General features: G+C 58.9%; 1 protein-coding gene across 1 annotated transcript in view; it reads left to right on the plus strand.

Moving 5' to 3' along the window:
* The window catches only part of RPTOR (regulatory associated protein of MTOR complex 1), a 331,489-nt gene that overhangs the window by 291,377 nt on the left and 19,541 nt on the right, over positions 1-20,571 (plus strand). Inside the window, exons 22-26 of the mRNA XM_042965566.1 lie at positions 3,705-3,808; positions 4,248-4,431; positions 6,051-6,161; positions 17,211-17,316; positions 19,644-19,758. Coding sequence (XP_042821500.1) covers positions 3,705-3,808; positions 4,248-4,431; positions 6,051-6,161; positions 17,211-17,316; positions 19,644-19,758 — 620 coding nt within the window. The remainder of the gene's footprint in view (positions 1-3,704; positions 3,809-4,247; positions 4,432-6,050; positions 6,162-17,210; positions 17,317-19,643; positions 19,759-20,571) is intronic.

Below are 20,571 nucleotides of genomic sequence, written 5' to 3' on the forward strand. Positions count from 1 at the left end.
TGCCCGCCCCCCACCTACCACCACCACACAGAGGAGCCTGTGTGCCAGTGCTGTGTGCCCCCCTCCGGGGCCTCCCCTGCCTCACTGCCTGCCGCCGCCTCCAGCAGGAGGGCCTCCCAGAATTGTCAGAAATCGGGGAAGTCCTGGCGAACTGTTAATGACCGAGAGGCATGTCCGTGTATAGTTTGCAACTTGTCACATGCCTGTCCGTTCTCACCTCCCCGCAGACCCAGAGGTGACGGCGTCATCACCCAGAGTTGCGTAGCTTACAGAAGTAGACGCCGCCCCCTCCTGAGAGTCACAGGCCCTGCCGGGCCAGATGCAGAAACGGCCCCAGGAGAGCTGGTCCCCTTGGAGATCAGACTCCGTGGCTCTGGGGTGGCCGCTGGGCCTGTGCTCTGGGCCCTCGTGAACACCCTGCCAGCAGGTAGAGGGTTCCTCTCCGGGCCCGTGGGCCCTGGTCAAACGCCACCGGCCTTCAGCCCACTACCCGTGCCCTAGTTGGTCTGCAGAGTTGGGCTCCCTGTGGGCCCTGCTGTGGCAAGTAAACACAGTAACCCTGAGAAGCAAAGTGGAAATATTTACGTCTCCTTCCTTCCTCCCTGTCCTCACTACTCTCTGTTGCCGCTTCTCCAAAATGCACAGACCCTGGAAAGGGGGCAGGTGAGACCCCACCCCCCCCGGCCTCGGCCGTGCTGGCTTCGCTTCCTGGGGGGCCAAGGGCCGCGGCTTCCCCGATGGCCATCGGCAGCCACGGGGCAGTGCCTCGCTGTCCCCGTCGCTGTGGCAAATGAGCAGTACCCAGGACTCAGCGCTCCAGAACGGCAATTCATGTTGTCTGTCTGGGACGTGCAGTTCACAGACAACTTTTCTCTTAGATCAGCAGAATCCTGTGCCTTGATAGGTGTCTTCTCCGTGGCCCAGCAGCCAGCAGGCTCTGCATCATACTTAGCCCCAGGACAGTCACCTCGGGACGGTCCTGGGAATCCAGATTCTCGACATGCGGTTAACCGTACAATCCCTGCAGTCGTGCCCTCGCCCGGGAAAGAGCAGCAGAACGCCTGGGCTGGAGTCCCAGACCCTGACTCTGATCCGTGGGAAATCCAGCGTCCGCGTCTCCTGTGCTGCTCTGGGGTACTTTTCTCCGCACCGGATCCGACTTCCCGCGCCCTCGCAAAGTGACGTGTTCCAGGCAAAGAACCAGAGAGTGAAGAGAAGTTCCCAGGAGCTGGAGATGGGGGGGGGGGGGGGGGGGGGATGGGTCGCTGCCGTCCAGGCTCCTGCTCCAGACGCCCCTGTTAGCTGCACAGGGCAGGGAGCAAATGTGTCCCCGCGAACCACGTCTGTGTTTGCATCGGGCCAAGAGAATACGCCTGAGGGGAGAATTCGGCTTATAACAAAGTAAAGTAGGCCGGGCTCCCAGAGCTTTACCCGTAGCCGTGACCTTTCCCTGCTGCCCTTGCTCGTCTGGGCCCCGCCACCTGTCCAGGGAGTGGCTTCAGGGCCGCGTCCCCGAGCAGAGAGCAACATAGAATCCTGTCGGCGAGGACGGGCACAGGCGCGGGGTGGGCAGGGGGCTCACAGCTGGGCCCAGTCCTCAGTTCAGAGCCTCGAAAGCGCTGCTGCCTCTCTGCTGACCTTCTCTGGCCGTGTGCTGTCTGTGAAACGGCTGCCGGGACCAGCGAGGGAAGGAGCCCCTCTGGCCCCGGGCTCGCCACCCTGCCCCACCCCCTGCCCCGTGTCCCCACCCCAAGTCCGCGGACAGGCGGGGTCCACTCGTCCGCCTCTGCTCACACTCACCCCTGCAGGCTCGCACCAAGTGTGAGACCAAGGCCGAGGCAACGCTTGTCGAACAGATGGGAGCCGTTGGGCTCTAGAAAGCTTCCTCGAAGCCTGAAGCCTTGTGATCGCCAGTGTGAAAGCTGCCGGCGTGCCCACTCCTCAGGATTTCTAAAACGGACTTGGAAAGAGAGCCGTGTGGCGGCCGCGGGTGTGAAGGGTGTGGGCGAGGGGCTGCAGATACCTCACCCCGGCCGCCCGGGCCCAGCAGAGGGAACAGAGCCCGGTCTGCGGAGCCTCCCTGAGGGGCGGTGGGCAGCGAGCACGGGAGAGGCAGGGTGGGAGGGTCTTGGGGGACATGTGGGAAAGGGGGTGGTGGGTTCTGCCGAAGTCTGGATTTCAGCCACAAAAGCGTTCTGTCTTTCCTGTCACCTCCCCCATCTCTGGACGTTTTGAGGAGACTTGTGGAAGTTTGTAGCCTCTCAGCTCAGATCCTGTACTCTCCCCAGACCACGCCGGCTTACGCTTGGGGGGGCGCTTGGCTCTCGGGTTTTGATGGAGGCACAGGGAGCTGGCCAGGTCATTTAAATAGGAAGCAAAAGCAAGTTCACAAACAATATACTTTACATAATTAAAGAAATGTTTTTCATAATGTTTTGTAAAGCTTGATTACGGTTCAGTTTTCTTGTTATTCTTGTTTCAAAGTGGTAAATTATCAGGGAAGCATCGATATTCTGTAAATGAACAGTTTTTTGGTGGTTTAGTTTTCTGCAATTCTCTGCCTGTTGGCTGCACGTAGGAAGTACAGCGTCCTGACTGCTGAGGGAGGGGTCAGAACACCTGAGGGTCCCCTGAGCCCGGCTGCCCCGGAACGTCCCCCACGGAGGTCGAGGTTCTGTTTCCCTGGGTGGCGGCCAACTTCGAGACCCAGTCTGGCACCAGCTGCACTCAGGGGAGCCCAGACGGCTGCTTTGACTGCCTCCTGTCCCGAGTGCCACCGGGGCAGCAGCGTCTGCCCTGGAGCCCTCTCCTGGGGGTGTCCAGAGCTGGCAGGGCCTGCCCAGCCGCCCCGTGCCCCCAGAGCAGAACGTCCAAGGAAGCACTTGGCGGACGGTGGGCTTGCGTCTGATGGGCGGGGACAGCCCCGTCTGCCTCCTGCCTCCCCGTCACATGCACCCCCAGCAGCCATCCGGTTTCCCCATCGACACAAAGCCCCACTTCAAAATATCGAAACTATCTCCCTCCTCAACAGTCGTCTCAAGCGGGCATGAATTGTCTGTGGTGAAACGTCAGATGTGCGCACGTCTGTGGAAGGATGTTGACAGCAGCCTGTCTTGTTTCCATCCGCAAGGTGCCACAGAGCAGAGGCCAGGGCGGGCTGTGGGGGGCTGGAGCCTAGCGTTAACGCTGGCATAGTCTCGTGGCTGCACTTCAGGCAGGGCCGACCCTGGGGCCCCGCTGGACCCCAGCAGATGACTTCTCAGAAAGCAAATGAGCATGTTTTTGTTTTTTGTTTTTAACGTTTGTTTATTTTTGAGACAAAGACAGAGCATGAACGGGGGAGGGTCAGAGAGAGGGAGACCCAGAATCCGAAGCAGGCTCTAAGCGCTGAGCCGTCAGCACGGAGCCCGACGCGGGGCTCGAACCCACGAACCGCGAGATCGTGACCTGAGCCCAAGTCGGACGCTCAACCGACTGAGCCGCCCAGGCGCCCCAACAAACGAACATGGTTTTATCTGCAGGGGGACACCGGGGAGGGGCTCCACCTGGGCCGTCCCCCACGCGTGCTTGATTTCCTGGGCCAGGAGGCCCTTTGCGCGATCTTGAAGCCATCGAAAGCAGCCACCGCCCTGGGCTGCTGTCTCACGGCCGCGGAGGTCGCCAGCAGCTGGCCGTCCACACCACTTGCCGCTTTGCTCTTTCAGGCCACAGTGAACGCCCGGCCCCAGCGTATCCTCACCACGTCCTCACTCACCCAGTCGGCGCCCGCCAGCCCCACCAACAAGGGCATCCACATCCACCAGGCGGGGTAAGCGGCCCGTGTCTGTCATGCGGGTCCCTTCTGCGCCGCCTTCCTCTGCACGAGGTGCCACAGCAGGAACCGCCCGGGAGCCTGACTTGTGCAGCCTCTCTGAGTTTGACCAGCCGGGGTCTGGCTCCCGCTGGCCAGTTGCGGGCAGGGAGAGCCCCTCACACGTCAGCATCCGCAGGCGGGAGGCGGCGAGCAGACGTGCCCGCCGGGGCCGCCCTCGCTTTCCGGGGGCACCGCTCCCAGAGCCTGCGGGCGGGGCCCCAAGGGCCGTCGCTGCGGCCGTGGCGGCTGGTTCTGGAGGCACGTGCGTGTGCCGGGCGGGTGGCGATGTGTGGGCTCCCGACCCGGGTCGGTTGGCAGTGCCCGGGCGGGCGGGTGAGGACAAGGGGCTTTGTCTTTGGGTAACATGCAACGTTCCTTCCTCCCCCAACGGCAGGGGCTCCCCCCCGACGTCCAGCGCCAGCAGCTCCAGCCTGACCAACGATGTGGCCAAGCAGCCAGTCGGCCGAGACCTGCCCGCGGGCCGCCCCGGCGCCCCTGGCCCCGCGGGGGTGCAGTACACGCCCCACTCCCAGCAGTTCCCCCGCACGCGGAAGATGTTCGACAAGGGCCCAGACCAGGTACGCTCAACTGTGCGCCCTCGGTGTGAGCGGAGACCCTGCAGCCCGGGACGCGGGCCCCACCCTGCCCTCCGCCCCCAGCTGTGCTGCACGGTTTGTACCGGCACCACCTTGCGGTGTCACGGGGCCCTCGCTCCTGTGGCCCCTTGCCATGGCTCACTGTCCTGGCACCTTCCACGTGGCCTCACTGTCCTGCCACCTTCCACGTGGCCTCACTGTCCTGGCACCTTCCACGTGGCCTCACTGTCCTGGCACCTTCCATGTGGCCTCACTGTCCTGCCACCTTCCACGTGGCCTCACTGTGCTGGCACCTTCCATGTGGCCTCACTGTCCTGGCACCTTCCACGTGGCCTCACTGTCCTGGCACCTTCCTCACGGGCTCACTGTTCTGGCACCTCCCATATGGCCACATAAGCGCCCGGAGCTAACTTGCTTTCTCCCTTCTTGGGTGAGTAGCGTTTTCCTCCGCTGGCTGTGGCAGCTGCCACGTACAAGCACCTGTTCTCAGTGGATTGTTTGCATTTTCCACGAACGTTTCATTTGCCACATAAGGAGCCACGGTCTCTGCCTTTAAGCTGAAAAAGAAATTTCAGGCGCAGGAGGGATTGGCGTCTTTGTCAGCCTGGGTGATGTGAACACATAAGCTGGGGCCTTGGCTGTCTTGCCCAGACTGTTTGCCGCTCTGTTGGTCAAGGACGCAGTCTGGAGGGGCCGTTCAGGATGCACTAAGGGGGTGGGCTGCCATGGATGTCACGTGACCCGGCTCTGTAAGCAGTGGTCTTAAGAAGTTCACAGCTGCCTGCTGGGTGACGTGTGTTGTCTTTCCCCTCAAACACCCAGGGCGAGGTTCATCCTCCTGGCTGGACCCTGACGTGGGCCGGCCAGACAGCAGCATCTGGGTGCAGGGGACACTCACTGTCTTCGGGGCCGCAAGCCAGGGCCCCGATCCAGCAGTGGCACAGGTTCCTACAGCAAGCAGGAGAGGAGACCCTATCACTGTGCCCCAGCTGTGGGACTTTCCACCCGGCGAGCCTCGAGAGGGACTCCTCTCTGGGGGATGCCTTCAGTCCTGCTCCCCCGTGCCCAGCCTTGTGCCGTGACGCGAGCCCTACTCTGACCACGTTGGCCGCCATAGGCCTTGCCGTGGGAAACAAACATGTGTGGTCCAGGGGGACAGCATCAAGTGGTTTATGTCTCAGTACCCACATGTCCCAACTGGTCTCGCTCCCCACCCAGAGCCGCTTGGCACAGTCGGGTACCAGGTCTCCGGCAGCCCCTGCCGCAGAGGCCCTGGGGGATTGCTGACCTCACAGCGCTGGCCTGTGTGAGAGCGACAGACTCTGCGGCCGAGCCACCATGGCCAGCCCCGGTGGGGGACACAGTCCCCTGAGTGCAGATTCAGTCGCCTCCCTAATACGGGTTCCCTGGGCCCTGGCCCCACATTCAGGGTCCCTACCACCAGGACGCAGGGTGAGGCCAGCAGAAGAACGTTCTCAGCAGCCAGACCGCTGCCTTCTGTCTCCTTCTGAATCCTCTCAAGCCTGCAAAGAGACGTGTCGGGTATGTGACTAACTGTTCCTTCTATTTCCAACCCTCCTTTGTCCCCAAACGCCCTGAAGACCACAGACGATGCAGATGATGCTGCTGGACACAGAAGCTTCGTCTCAGCCACGACGCAGACGGGCTTCTGCGACTGGAGTGCCCGGTACTTTGCCCAGCCCGTCATGAAGGTAGTGTGCACATCCCCCGGGTGCAAAGTGGGCCTCCCGTCGGTGTCCTCGAGCAGAGCCCTGCCCTCGGCTTCCTCCTGCCCCTTCTTCCTTCCCCGAGAACCCCGGCCTCTGGCCTGGGCCGTCTGAGCCCTCTGCTCCGAGCCGACGGCAGACCCCAACCGGTCACCCACCGGGGCTCCTGCCAGCCCAGCCACTGACCCTTTGGGGCTCCTGTCCCATCACGTTTGCGGCTGCTCAAGGGCGACCCCATACTGCCGTCACAGTAGCCGGTGTGAACGGTTGAAGCAGTGAAAGGAACAGACGTCACTCACCTTCCCGTCTTGTCAAAAGAAGCCAGACCCGCCTCCCCTCCGAGCTACCAGGCCCTCTGCACTGCTTTGTCCCACTCAGTGGCCTTCCGAGGCCGTCCTCCGGAGGACTGTCTGAGGCCTGGGCTCTGGGTGGCCGCACCAAGAAGCAGGCTCTTTTGGAGACCTGCCCACTGGTCTAATTCTAGTGCGTTCTGGCTGGTTGCGGGAGATGCATCCGGTCACTGCAGATTCGAGCCACACGTCCAGGGGACAGCATGGGACAGGCGACACTTTCTCCCGGGCCTCTTTCCCCGGGAACGCCACAGGGCCTTGTGTGTAGACTTTCCCGTGAAGCACATTCTTAGGAAACCTTCTTCCCTCATACAGACCATTGAAAATCACAGCTTATTCTTAATTGTACGTCAGGCTCCACATCGAGGTAATTTCCATGAGTGGTTGGACCCTGTATTACAACTTTTCCTGCTCTCCCTTTTCCCCATGACGATACTGACTTTTGTCAGCAAAAGCACAAAGGAGTCATTGTCCGTACCCGAGGCAGATGACAAAGTCGTAGTTTATTGAGCCCCTTTGCTGAAAAGAGAGAGATCTCTCTTCATTTTTCAACTGAACCCGACTCCCAGAAAGCAGTTCGGCAGTAAGCATCAGAAGCCTTGAGCAGCCATTCCCTTCGACCTGCTAATTAATTCGTTTACTACGATATCAACTCAGGGAAATAATCGGAGTCACGGATGATCCTGTATTTACGTTGGCAAAACTTGGGATCCACCCGAACGCCCAACATAGGCCTAAGGGCTTAGCAATTATGAAATATTTGATACAACGTTTATCGTTATTAAGAAATTGAGCTTTAAAATCAATATCTTAAGTGCTCATGCTAAAACTTTTAAAAAGGAAAAAAAAGGACATAAACGGGCTACACGGTGGTCCTCATTGGCAACACCACACGGACATCTGTGCACAGAAAACAGCCTGAAACAGCCGGCCCGACAGCGGGTCTCGGGCGATGTGGCGGTGAGGCCCCAGTTTGTTTTATCCATTTCTGTCTGTCCCCTGCTCTTTCCACACTAAGCACGAGCGTCTTTACAGTCAGGAAAGAAGTATGAAAGCAGCAAACGCAAGGGGCGGCTGAGGCCCGTGCTCACCCTTGGGGCTCCGGTGCGCGGCCCTCGGCCAGCCCTCGAGCGCCTTCCCGCCGCTGGGCCCCTCGTGGAGAAAGGAGCCAGTGAGCCAGTGCTGGAATTTGCCCCAGGACACGGGGGCCGCTGCTGTGGGTGGCGAACTATCTATCCTTTGATAGCTTAGAGGTGACACGGGGCTTTGCTCAGTATCAGCAGAAGTCCAGTCTCCTGGAAAGTCTCCCGCTCAAGGCAAGCACGTCGAGCAGGTTGGAGCCCTGGGCGGGCTGCCTCTTGCTGAAATGGCAGTTGCTTGGTGTGGTGATGAACGGCTTTTCTTTTCTTTTTTTTTTAAAGTTTATTCTGAGAGAGTGCGTGTGCGCGCGCACAGGGGAGGAGCAGAGAGAGAGGGAAAGAGAGAATCCCAAGCAGCCTCCACTGTCAACACAAAGCCCGAAGTGGGGTTTGAACCACAAACTGTGAGACTGTGACCTAAGCTGAGATGAAGAGTCAGACGCTCAACCGACTAAGCCACCCAGATGCCCCAGCGAGTGGCTTTTTTTTAATGTCTGAGAACTGCCTGTTCGGCCGTCCACGTTGCCGGCAGGAAAAGGGGGCACAGGCGCCCCGGGCTCCTTTCTCTTAGACGAGCTCGGTCCTCCCAGGGTCCGGTTTCCTGTCCTTGGCACAGGTACTTAGGCAGCTTCCTGAGCCCAGGCCTGGGGTTTTATCCTGTGTGACCACGTGCACCCCCAAAGCCAGCACCCTCCCCTTTTCCCGTGCAGCAGCAGCAGACCCCCCTTCCCTCGTGTCCTCTCTGTGCACCTAGAAGGGTGTGGCGTGCTGCCAGCAGGGGGAGGCAGAGGCTGCGGGCCCAGCGGCCCGGCCTGATGCGTCCGCACCCAGAGCACTGACGCTGCAGTGGGCTGGGGAAGGAGGGTCCTCCGAGGTGTCACTCTTGCTCTCCGCGCTGAGCCCACGGGGGGTGGGGGCAGCCAGGAAACCGTTGAATAAGCAAGCACCGTCTCCCTCTGACAAGCTCCCACAGGCTGTAGCCTGAATGACGGGCTCCGGGCGTCACGTCCCTGCAGTGATGTGTTTTGCCCGTGGCTCCTGATGGCGGCTGGGACGTCAGGGAGAGGGAGGATGTGACTGATTTTTCTCTCACGTTAATTAGAGACCCTTTCTAGACTTAAGAAGAGAATGCGTTTTATCTCGCTGTAATTTTTTAACAATTGTTTTCCTACTTTTCTCCAGCTTCTATTCACGAAGGTGTTCTTTTATTCATTTAATTCGTCATCTAATGACGCGCGTGCAATAAAACGTGTTAGGAACTTTTTTTATTCGGCTGCTTCACACATAAACTAAGAATAGCTCAAAGCTGAGATCATACCCCAGAAAGGTCAGAGCCCTAACCCTCCTCAAAGGTCAGGATAAGAAACTGAGATACTCACCGGAGAAGTGAACTGACCCCAGCATCACGGTGCACGACCACAGTGCAGCCTGTGCCCGGGGGACCTGCTTCCCCACAACGTGGCTGTGAGGACAGATTTGCTGGCTTTTTGTCGCTTTACAGCCTGGCTTTTTACAGGTCTGTGTGGCCAAAGAGAACTGTATTCCGGAGCTCTCACAGCCCCCTCTCTTGCCCGTGCTGGTTTACAGAGCTCACATCTGCTTCAGAAAGAATGTTAAAAACGGTCCGTCAGGTGCTTAAAAAAAACAAAAGATATATCGAAATCTGTTCTAGTTACAAAAGCAATACGGTTTTTTCTTTCTGGTTCACAAAGTTGAGAGTGATTTTCCCGGAAGTAGGCTTTCCAGAGCACGGGGAAGAAGAAAGTCTGAGCCACTGTTGGTGGTGAAATGCGGGCTGGGTCTAGAGCAGTTCGGCAATAGTTTATCAAAATGGGAAGGGGCTATACCCTAGAAACCAACGATCCCGCTCTGAGAAATAGACCCTAAAACCACCGCTGTACGTGTGCGTTTGTGATGATACGTGTCCAGAGCTGCCCGTTACGTTATTTCTGAACACGTAAAGTTGAAAGCCAAAAACGTATTCGTAATTAGGGGGAGTGTGAGTTAACGATGCATCCACGCGATAGAGCCCTTCGCGGCCCCCACAGGGAGTGAGCCCCGTCTGCCCGAGGACACGCGTGGATATCCTTGATGGCACGGGCCACATAATCCCATGGTCCCACGTGCTTGCACAAGTGCCGTGCTGTCCAGGTGTGTGCGTGGGGGCTGGGGGGGGGGGGGGAGCCCGCAGGTTACGCGTCAGGCTGTTCATGCCGTCACTAGTGTCACTCCTAGAGGGTGGGGTTGAAATAGGGGAGAGGGACTGTCCTTCCTCCAGTGTGCACTTGTAGATTGTGAACTCTGTAGAAAACCCAATTATCAGCATGGTAACTTAGAACAGATTAAACTGTAGTGTTTATTTACAAAAAGAGCCTGGAAAGAATCAATCAGATTGTTTTAAGGCATCACGTGCACAGTGAACGTTGGCCAGAGCTAAGAGAAGGTTTACTCGGGGCGGAGGGCACGGGTGCGGCACTGACCCACACGCAGGATGGGGTGCAAGCGTCTCTGGGCTGGTCACAGAACGCGCTCTGCACTGCGTTAAACCTGCACGTCGACGGAGCTGTTGTTTAAAGTGCGCTAAGCTATTGTTTTAACTCAGAAAATGAAAAAGTAAAATAAAAGTGAAACCACCCGGAATTCTCTCCCCGCCCACCCCACACGCACTGCCATTGTACCTACTCCACGGGTACAGCTGTGTTTCCTGCTTTTTCACTTACACAGTTATAAACGTTGGACGTTTTCTCATGTCTCCAAACGTTCCACAAAAATGGCTTCTGCTTTTTCCTTTCTTGTACATAAACCTCCAGGCCGACATAGCCCAAGAACCAGACTCGGTCACACCGTCAGATTATTGCCCACAGTTTAGTTTGCTGTGAGATTTAACTACGTCAGGAGGTCAGGCGGTGCCGTACTGTGTCCCGTTCCTAAGACGTATGCCTTGGCTCTTTGTGGAACGTTCAGCTGGAAAACAAACAGACGCGTTGATTCCCCTCCAGGAACACTAGGATAGGAGGAGCGTTTGCTTTGTGATGGAAGTGTGTGGGCAGCAGGGAGGCTCAACCAGCACTCCACGTTTCCATGTGGCCACGCCGGGAGGACTGCGTGCTCCCGCTCGCTGCCACCGGGGCACCGCTTCTGCCCCTCTGCCCGTCTTCTGACGTGCTGGCCTGGTGCCGGTGCCCTTGTGCCTTGTAAATCACTGCTGAATTGTAAACCATCGGGGGCCGAGGGATCGTGGATTGTCAGCTGTGGTCTCTCTAAAACATTCTTTAAACTAAACAGTGTCGAAAGATTAACGAAGGCCTGCGTAAACGGGAAGATATCATGTGTTCACGGGTCACAGGACTTAATACGGCAGGGCCCCAAAGAGACCCAGGGTCCACGTGATGCCGGTGAGAATCCCAGTTGCCTTTTTTGTGTGTGGAAACTGACAAGCTGAGACTAAAATTCAGATGGAAATGCAAGAGACCCAGAATAGCACGAAAGATGCTGTCCAGGGCAAACAAAAAAAACAACTCGCGCTCCCCAATTGCAAACCTTGCTGCACGATTGCAGGGATGGAGACAGCGTGGCACCGACTTAAGGAGAGACGTGCAGACCGGTTTCGAATGAGAGAGTCCGGAGGTACCTCCGACATCAAGACTTTACACCCACAGACCCAACAACTTGGAGGAAATGCACACATTCCTTGAAAGACACGAACTACCAAAACTCACCCCATACGAAGTAGAGAACCCAGATAGTCCCACATCTGTTAAGGGAAATGAGTTTGAAGCTAAAACTGTCCAACGAAGAGAAGATAGCTCCAGAACCAGCAGAGTTTCACTGGAAAATTCTACCAGAATAATACCAGTCCTCCGCAGTCTGTTACAGGAAACAAAAGGAGTGAACACTTCCCAGATCGTTTTAGGAAGGCGGCATCACTCTGATCCCAAAACCAAAGACTTCACAACAGTAAAAAACCAGAAACCAGTGTCCTCCATGAACATGGCCTCAAAACCTTCAACGTAACATTAACAGATCCAACATGGCAAACTTTAAAAGGGGCAACACGCCAAGTGGGCAACTGACCGAGTGGATTACATCTCAAGAACGCAAAGTTGAATCCACAGTTTTAATTAATCATGAAATTGAATGTGATTGAATGGATCAGTCGGCTCAAGAAAAGCTACCTGTTCATCCCAATAGCTGCAGAAAAAGGATTTGACAGAATTCAGCAAATAATCGTCATAAAACTCTCCACAAACCAGGACCAGAAGTTAACTTCCTCACCCTCGTGCAGGGCACCTACAAAACCCGCGGCTCCCTTTCTCACCAGGGAGAGACTGGATGTCTTGTCTCTAAAACCAGGACCAAGGTAAGGGTGTCTGATCTCGCGGCTCCTTTTCAACAACCTACCAGAGGCCCTGGGTGTCCAGGAAGGCAAACAAAGGTAGAAAGTGAAATAAAACTGTTCACACAGAATCGTCGTGTACGTAGAAAATCCTAAACAACCCGCGTGATGTTGCCAGAACAGGTGAGATAAGATCGCTGAATACCCAACGTTACACAAAAACTGATTGTATTTCTATACTAACCACTGGAAATTGGAATTAAGCCACTTAACCCCCAAAACATGAGCTGTAATTAAATTAGCTATATATTTTTTTAATACAAGCAGGACTCAACTGCTGAAAAATACAAAACACGATGAGAGAAATTTTAGAAGGCCTAACCCACTGAAGGTGTGCTCGTGGGCCAGGTGTCAGGTCTCCCTAACCTGGCGTATGGGCCGATGCCATCTCATTCAACATCCCAACAGGTTTTGTTTTAATCGGCAAGCCGATTCTAGAATTTATGGGGCGACGCAAAGAAACAACCAAAGAAATGTAGGCAGAAGGCAAAGTTGGAGGACTCACACTGATTTCAAGAGTCCCCCTGAGGGCGGGAGTGGAATGGGGGGCGGGGGGGACCAGTGGGGCCGAACGGGGTCCAGGGCGGAGCCACGGTGCATGCCACCGATTTCCCACAAAGCTGCAGGACAGCTCATTTCAGTGGACAGAGGATGGTCTTTCCAGCAAGCGGAACCACAGCGGCTGGACATCCATTTGCCCACGAGACGAACGTCACTCCATGCCCCACACCTTATTCAGAAACCAACTCAAGGAGCCTCTTCTTGCCCTACTGTGAATCCCGCAGCCGCGAAACTTCTAGAAGCCCCTTCTGGCCTGTCGGGCGATGGTTCTTTGAGAAGTCACGAAACCCAGAAGAAAAATGGTATATGGAGTTTCGTCATGTTGACTGCTTTTTGCGTATCACCATTGGCATGAAAACACAAGCCACGGACTGGAGAAAAATATCGTAAAACTCCTAATAAAAGCCTTTTATCCCACGTACATAAAGAACTCCCAAAATCCCACGTGGAAGGACGCAACACCATTAGAACTAACGGGCAAAAGGTTTGCACAGACCCTTTACTGAAAAGGCGTGCACACAGCAAAGGAGCCCTGGTAAGGTGTGAGACGGTGAGGCAGGGGTCGCCGGGGCCGCGAGCTGCCGCAGGAGGCAGCAGCTCGCTTCCGTTCGACGGCCGACATTTTAGATCGCTCAGTCCGAGCACTGGCAGAGGAAGCAGAGCAGCCCAGACTCTCGCCCCTCGCGGTGCCAGGCGCCCTGGAAACGTGTGGCCGTTTCCCGTGCGACTGAGCCTATGCTGACCGTGCATCCCGGCAACCCTGCTGGACGTTCACCGGGACAAGTGACAAAAGCTACATGTGCGTGTTTACGGCGGCTTTATTCACGATCGCCGGAAACCGGACGGAACCCAGACGTTTCACCCGGTGGAGAAACGGTGCTGGGACGAATACCGGTCCCCTGAAAAAAGTCGCCCCGATAAACCGACATGCACACGACACGAGGAGTCAGGTGCGGCTCGCTCAGCGAGGGAAGCCAGACACGCAGGAAGTGGGTGGGGCCGGGCCTGGGGCCGGGGGGAGGCCGACCGCACAGGGGCACGGGGCAGGGCCAGGTCCGTTCCCCACCAGGCGGTGGGCTTGTGACCAAGCCCCCGAGAGGGGGAGCGTCCTGGAGGGGGACCCCGCCTCCATCAACCCGATGCTTCGCAGGACCCGTGGTCGCGGGGCGGAGGTGCCCGTGTCTGGGCCTCCGTGCACGCAGGACACCCTCCCCTCCCCTCCCCTCAGAGCTTCTCCCGTCAGGGCCACAGGGCACGAGCACAGAGCCGCCCGGCCAGGTCAGGAGCGGCAGTCACTAGCGCACCTGCTGCCGGCATCCGCCACCTCTCTCCGCCAGGGTGACGTCCTCGTTTGTGGCGGGGGAAGGGGGGAGGGGTGGCTTCTCACACAACAGGAAAAGTCACAGCGAGTGTGGCCCAGAGGCACTCGGTTGTGTTGTCAGAACGGGCCTCGTTTCTGGGTGGAAACGGAGCTCGGGGTCTGAGCACTTGGCGCGGAGTTAACGGGCCTTCCCCAAGGCCCGTCTCCCCTTTTGCCTTTGGGGGACCCTCTGACCCTCGCCCTTGGTTGCCCCGGGGACAGGCCAGGCCTGAGGCCCCAGCCCCCGCGTCTCCGGGAGGCTGAAGGGCGGGAATGGGTGCTGGGACCGAGGGGTCACGGCCGCAGTCGCACAGCACTGCCCCGCACCCGCCCCGCACCTGTGGCTCTCCATCCCGCTGGCTCGTCCTGGTGGCTCTGGGCAGACCGTCCCCAGGTGGATGCCAGCAGCGTTCGCAGAGCCGTGTGCGGCCCAGTTCTGACCGTCTCTTGGATGAGCACACCTGGGGGGGAGGGAAGAGGCACCTCCATCGACCGGCCTGCCAGGGGCCCCGCACGTCCACGCGCCTTCCTTCCTGTCCTTGCAGCCGCCGTCTTGTGTCCTTTGCAGCCCCAGGTCCGTCCCTGGGCCCGGTCCCTGCCTGCGCAAGGGGGCACCTGGGCCCTGGGGCACGTGCGTCCAGGAACCCAGTGCCCGTCCTGCCCTCCTGCTCGGAGCGCCTCTCACTCTTCCTGTGATGTGTTCCCACGGAAACCGGATTCCATCAAAGGGCGATATCCTCGCCCCGCCCACGCTTTCAGTGTTTTTCTGGTTGGCGTTACTGACCACTTGCCGTGTCTTTTGGAACAAGCTCTGGGTCGTCACGAAGTGAAACCAACTGTTACCAACCCGTGATCTACCCCGTCTACCCCCCGGGTTATTTCCAAACCTCTAAACAAACGTTCTGTGGAGGCAGCTGACACCATTTCTTCTTGTCGCCTCCACGTGTGGATGTCTGTTGTGGCTGTTGCTGTCTTGTTCGGTGTGGGGTTGTGATTCTTCAGAAAAAAAGAAGGAGCAGAGCAAGGAAACAGCTCGCAGCAGGGACCCACGGGCTCCAGCAGTGAGGCCGGGGAGGGTGGGTGGGTGTTTCTGTTTTGTAATCAGAACACGGAGCTTCCAGCGTGGACACGTGAAATGTGCCGTGGTCTGGGCTCCTGTCCGTGTAGACGCGTGCTGTTTCTTAGCCGTGCTGGCGCCTAAGAACGCGCCTGTGGCCACCGTCCCTGCTCTCCGCCCCGTGCTTTCCCCAGCAGAGAAAACCATCTTTACATCCGAGCGCGGGCTGTCTGGTACCGTGTGGTGTTACCGCGCTGACCACGGGCAGGTTAAGGTAGGCCCGGCTTCTCGGCTCAGCCGAGACCAGGTAGAGTTTTCTCTTGTGTGATCAATCTCTTCTGTATTTTGGCACTCAACGACCCTGGGTGTTCAAGCGGGGACCCAGGGCCAATCCAGTTTACTTGATGGCACGTGAGGATTAAGGAAATCCACGTTTATTACAAAAGCCAACTTAAATCCCGGCTTCCTCTTGGTGGGGGGCGGGCCTCTTGCGGACGCTGGTTTTACACAACCGTCCGTGCACAGGCACACGAGTACGCGCACACGGGCCACGAAGCAGGAAGGACCCCTGCCCAAGGAACAGAGAACAGGGCGGTTTGTGGGGCACGCACGTATTTCGGGGGGACCTGAGCTCAGTCTCTGACACCGTGGCTCGCTGGGGAGGGTACAGGGTTCTTGGGAGCTGTTTGAAGCTGACCGCGTCCACAGTCTGGCCGTTTCCTGATGCTTCACCCTGTGCTCAGTCAGCTCAGGCTGCACAGGCACCCCCCCCCCCTACCGGGGCCCCTCTGTTGCTGTCATAAGCCCCTTTCTGGTCAAGTGCGATGCCCCACTTCTCTGGCACAAGAGGAGGGATAAAGGCAAAAGTCCCTGGGCACGGCCCACCTTTTTCTGATTTTGCCTTTTCAGTGTGTGCGGTGTCGGCCTCCGGCCCCCTCAGCTCAGGCCGAATCCCGCCAGCTCCTTGTCCCTGAAGCTCCTTGTCTGCCTTGGCAGAGGCTGCCCTGCTGCCCCGTGTCAGGGGCTCCTAGGAGCAGGACGGCACATGGCCTCAGGGGTTGAGGCATCCCCTGAGTCTGTGCCGCTCCCTGCCCTCCCCAGGGGGTCCTCTCATCCTCTAGACCCAGCGGCCTGCGGAGCAGGCAGCTCCCCCTCGGGGGGGAGGCCAGGCACTCCTGTCTGCCACCCTCTTGTGCCAGCCAGCTGGGCTGGGGCGCCCTGGCCAGGCCGCAGAACCCAGTTTCCTCATTCGGGAACAGGGTCCTTTCTTTCTGGTCATGACCTCGGACACACTGCAGGTTTGGGTCCAGAGCCACAGTAAAGTGAGTCCACGCATGTTTTGGTTCCCCAGAGCGTGTAAGTCACTGCCCTACGCTGCAGTCCGCCGGTCGTGTGATAGCACCGTGTCTGAGGAAACAGCGTAGGGACCTGAATTCAAAAATACTTCAGGGATGCCCGAGCGGCTCAGTGAACTCAGTTCATGATCTCGCGATTCACGAGTTCGAGCCCCGCGTCAGGCTTTGTACTGACGGCTCAGAGCCTCACTGGATTCTCTCTCTTCCTCTCTCTCTTCCCCTTCCCTACTCACATGCGCGCGCGCTCTCTCTCTCTCTCTCTCTCTCCCTCTCTGTCTCTTTCTCTCAAAAATAAATAAAAAGGAGCGCCTGGGTGGCTCAGTTGAACATCTGACTTCGGTTCAGGTCATGATCCCACAATTGGTGAGCTCGAGCCCCGTATCAGGCTCTGTGCTGACAGCTCACAGCCCGCTTCTGATCCTCTCTCTCCCTCTGTCTGCCCCTCCCCTGCTCGTGCGCGTCCGCACGCTCTCAAAAATAAAAACACATTAAAAATAATGCTAATAAATAAACAGATAAAAACGTTTAAGACAATACCTCCCTACTAAAACATGCTGACCGTCACCTGGGCCGTCAGAGGCGTCAGCGCCAACCACAGATCACTGTAACAAACGTACCAGTGATGAAAAGCGTGAGGTACCGTGAAAGTCGCCGAGATGTGCCGAGACCCGGGAGGTGAGCAGAGGCAGCTGGGAAGGCGTGCTGGCCGCGGGGTGGCCGCGAACCTCCCGTCTGTGAGCAACGCGGGGTCCATGAGGCGCAGACAGGATGCCTGTGACTTACTCGCGAACCTCACTTGGTGTTTTATCGTTCAAGATCCCGGAGGAACACGACCTGGAGAGTCAGATCCGCAAGGAGCGCGAGTGGCGATTTCTCCGCAACACCCACGTCAGGCAGCAGGCGCGGCAGCTCATCCAGAAGGGTAAGCCGCCCGCCTCCCGAGGGGGGCGCCTCCGAGGGCCCGTGGTGGGGCTGGCGGGGTGCAGGCCCTCCTCCAGGCTGGCCCCCAGGAGCCCCCAGAGCGCTCGGCCACTCTCTCCCAAGAGAAGCCCCCGCCGGCCTCTCGCGCGAGCGAGCCTTGTGCGCCCTGCCACCCCCAGGGCGGAAGGAGCCCCGAGCTCTGTCTGGGACACAGGCCACACGCAAGGCGCTGCTTGTGCCCAGCTGGCCCTCCTGTCCCGGAATAATCCCACTGTCAACCGGCGCTGTATCTGAGTCCCACTTTACCGACCCTTTTACCAGACTTGCCGAGAGAGGCCCCGTTTACGGGCCCCCAGCCTCACCGGTGCTGGACGGGCAGCCTCCCTCCCCTCTCCCACCCCCACCCCCACCCCCACCCTCCCGCTCTCCCAGCCCCGCGGCTTCGGGGGCACAGAGAGGCGGGGTGCACCTCCATCTTCTACTGAGAAGCCAGCGTGGCCCCAGTCACTGGGCCGGCCGGGCCGACCCGCTGCCCAGGCCCCCGCACAGAGCGGGACGTCGCGGGCTGTCAGCCCTTCTGTTGGTGGACTGATCCCGCCTTGCCTTTCCGTCCTGTAAAATGGTGGCGGTTGCCAAGGGTCGCTCTTTACAGCCGGGGGTGGGGCCCACGAGACAGGCTGTCCCCGCAGACACGCGTGTCCCTGAGCACACGCAGCCGCTCCAGAAGCCACTGTGGCGTGCGGCCGCCTCGGTGTGCAGCGCTCTCCGTAAAATGCCTTGGGGCCGTAGTCGCCTCGTAAGGCTGCCTCCGTGAGGGGCTGGCGGCGGCTAGATGTAAAGCAGCCTAGTGTTTAGGCCTCGGCGTCTGCTGGCCCGGCAGTCACCGCTCGGACGTGTGCAGCCAGGCCGGCCCACGCCCCACGGCTTTCTTCCCGAGGACAGAACAGCCACCAGAGCGTCGGCACTCTGGGAATTACAGCATCGGAGGCTGTTTTCTCGAAGGTCTGCGGTCCTGCAGGGCCCCCGTTCTACAGGACAGGGGACTCCCTGTACCCGCGTCCGCCTCCCACAGTTAGGCATCGGAAGGCAGACTGGCCCCGATGGGGAAGCCACACACAGGGCCAGGGGCTCTGGAGAAAGAGCTGGGCTTTCCTGACGAACACAAAAGACTGTCTTTGTAACCCGGGTCGGGTTCTCCCGGTCTTTGTGGGAAGGGGAGGCCTCCTTGTTAGACACAGCTGAGGGGGGCTCCCGGACGCAGTCGCCGGGCACGTCAGCCCCTGAGAGGTCCGTGCGGTGGACCCGGCCACCAGAGACAGGGACACGGACGACCCCACTCACGTGCCCGCGCAGAGGCTGCCGCCAGTGGAAAGTGCCCCTTCTGAGAGGCGGCTGTGCCCCCCTGAGAGAGGGGGTGCCTGCAGCTTAATGAGGTGGTTCCCCCGACGCCTGTGCCCGGCCTCCCCCAGTGACCTCGGCCGGCAGGACCAGCGTTGTCACAAACGCACAATGCACCCTGACCCGGGAGTCGGTGTTCCCGGTGTCTCCCGGCCACCCGCGGTCGGGGCCCCTGCGGGTAACACTGCTGCCACAGACAGAGCCCCTGGGACCTTTTGGCGTGTGTCCCTTTGCCCCTGTCCTTGTCACCGGCTGGTTTTCTGTGTTGGTGCTATAACGGGGGGTGGGAGACGGCAGGGTGAAGCCAGCACTAATGGCCCCCCCCGGGTTTCCCAGGGGCCAGGCCGGTGCCCGACGACGCTGCAGGGACCCCAAGTCCCTTGGCTGCCCTGGGTCGACCTCATACGAGTCACCAAAATCCCACCTAAACCTATCTTGATCTCTTGTCCTTTTAGCCTCTTTTTACTGTTTTCCTGAGACTCCTTCAAAGCCCCTTCCTGACGGCTTCTTTCCTGGTTCTGGTTTTGGGGGCCCGGTGCACACACCCTCGTTCACCTCCCTGTCGTCTGTGGTGATCTGTCCCTCAACCGGGTAGTTCCGTTAGGGACCACCCCCCTGAGAGGCCACCAAGACCGTGGCCCGTGTGCCCGATGCTTCGACCTGGAACTAAGTTACAAACGGTGGCCTTCCTGCTCTCTTCGAAAACCACCAACTTGCACATCTCTGAGCACGGCGTCGTTGCACGCACGAACTGACGAGCGCTGACTGCAAACTCGTGCTGGGGGGACCCTGCGGTCAGGGAGCCAGGCCCTCGTCCGACCCCTGCTTGCCCTGTGTGTCCCTTGTGCCTCCCCAGGTCCCCAGACAGGAGGCGCCACGACCCCCGGGTTCTGCACGTCGAGGCCCATCGCTGTGTGTCTCTTTGGGCAGGTATCGCAAGACTGGATGACCAGATATTTCTGAACAGGAACCCCGGTGTCCCCTCCGTGGTCAAGTTCCACCCCTTTACGCCGTGTGTGGCCGTGGCTGATAAAGACAGCATCTGGTACGCAGGGCACAGGCGGCTCGTGTGTCTCAGCCGGTAACGGCCAGCCCCCCGGTGACGGTGCCGTGTTCCCGGCGCGGGAGCCGCGAGCCCTCTGGGGTGCTGCGGGCGGCAGGGCTCGAGAACACGGGGGGGGGGGGGGGGAGAGAGAGGTGCACGGGCTGGCGGGAGCCTCTCGTGCCGGCGCCAGAGCACACGTGGGCTCCTCAGAGCCACGGTGTGACGGGGACGCACAAGGGGTTCGCTCTCGGTACCGCCTGTGGAGACGCGTGATCGCAAGACGCCAGCCCCGATTTGCTGTGAGTGCTGTGCTTGCGTCGCAGAGAACGTACGCACTTCGTGGGGGGCGAGGTCAGGGTGTTGTTCCCTCTGTTTTTCCCCTTTTCTTTATTGTGGTAAAATACACACAGCACAGTTCAGCATCCTAACCGGGTTTAAGTGCCCAGTTCAGGGCCACCAAGCGCGTTCACACCGCGCGGCCACCGCCGCCGTCCGCCTCCAGAACTCTTTCCGTCTCGAAAATCTGAAACTCTGCCCCCGTCAGACTCTAACTCCCCCTCCCACTCCCCCCGGCGCCCACCGTCCCGCTGTCTGTCTCTGGATTTGAGACCCCGGGGACCTCACCTGTCCCGGGTCTGGTCCTTCCACTGAGCCCTGTGCCCTGGGGCTGTCCACACTATGGCAGGTGTCAGAGCGTCCCTCCTTGTCCAGGCCGGGCGATACCTGGTGTGTGGCTGAGCCAGCTTTATTCCCCCATCCAGCAAGGGACGCTCAGGTCATTTCCCGAGTTTGGGGGGTTTTTTTCAATATGTC

The sequence above is a fragment of the Panthera tigris genome, chromosome E1, assembly GCF_018350195.1.
Source record: "Panthera tigris isolate Pti1 chromosome E1, P.tigris_Pti1_mat1.1, whole genome shotgun sequence".
NCBI lineage: Eukaryota > Metazoa > Chordata > Mammalia > Carnivora > Felidae > Panthera > Panthera tigris.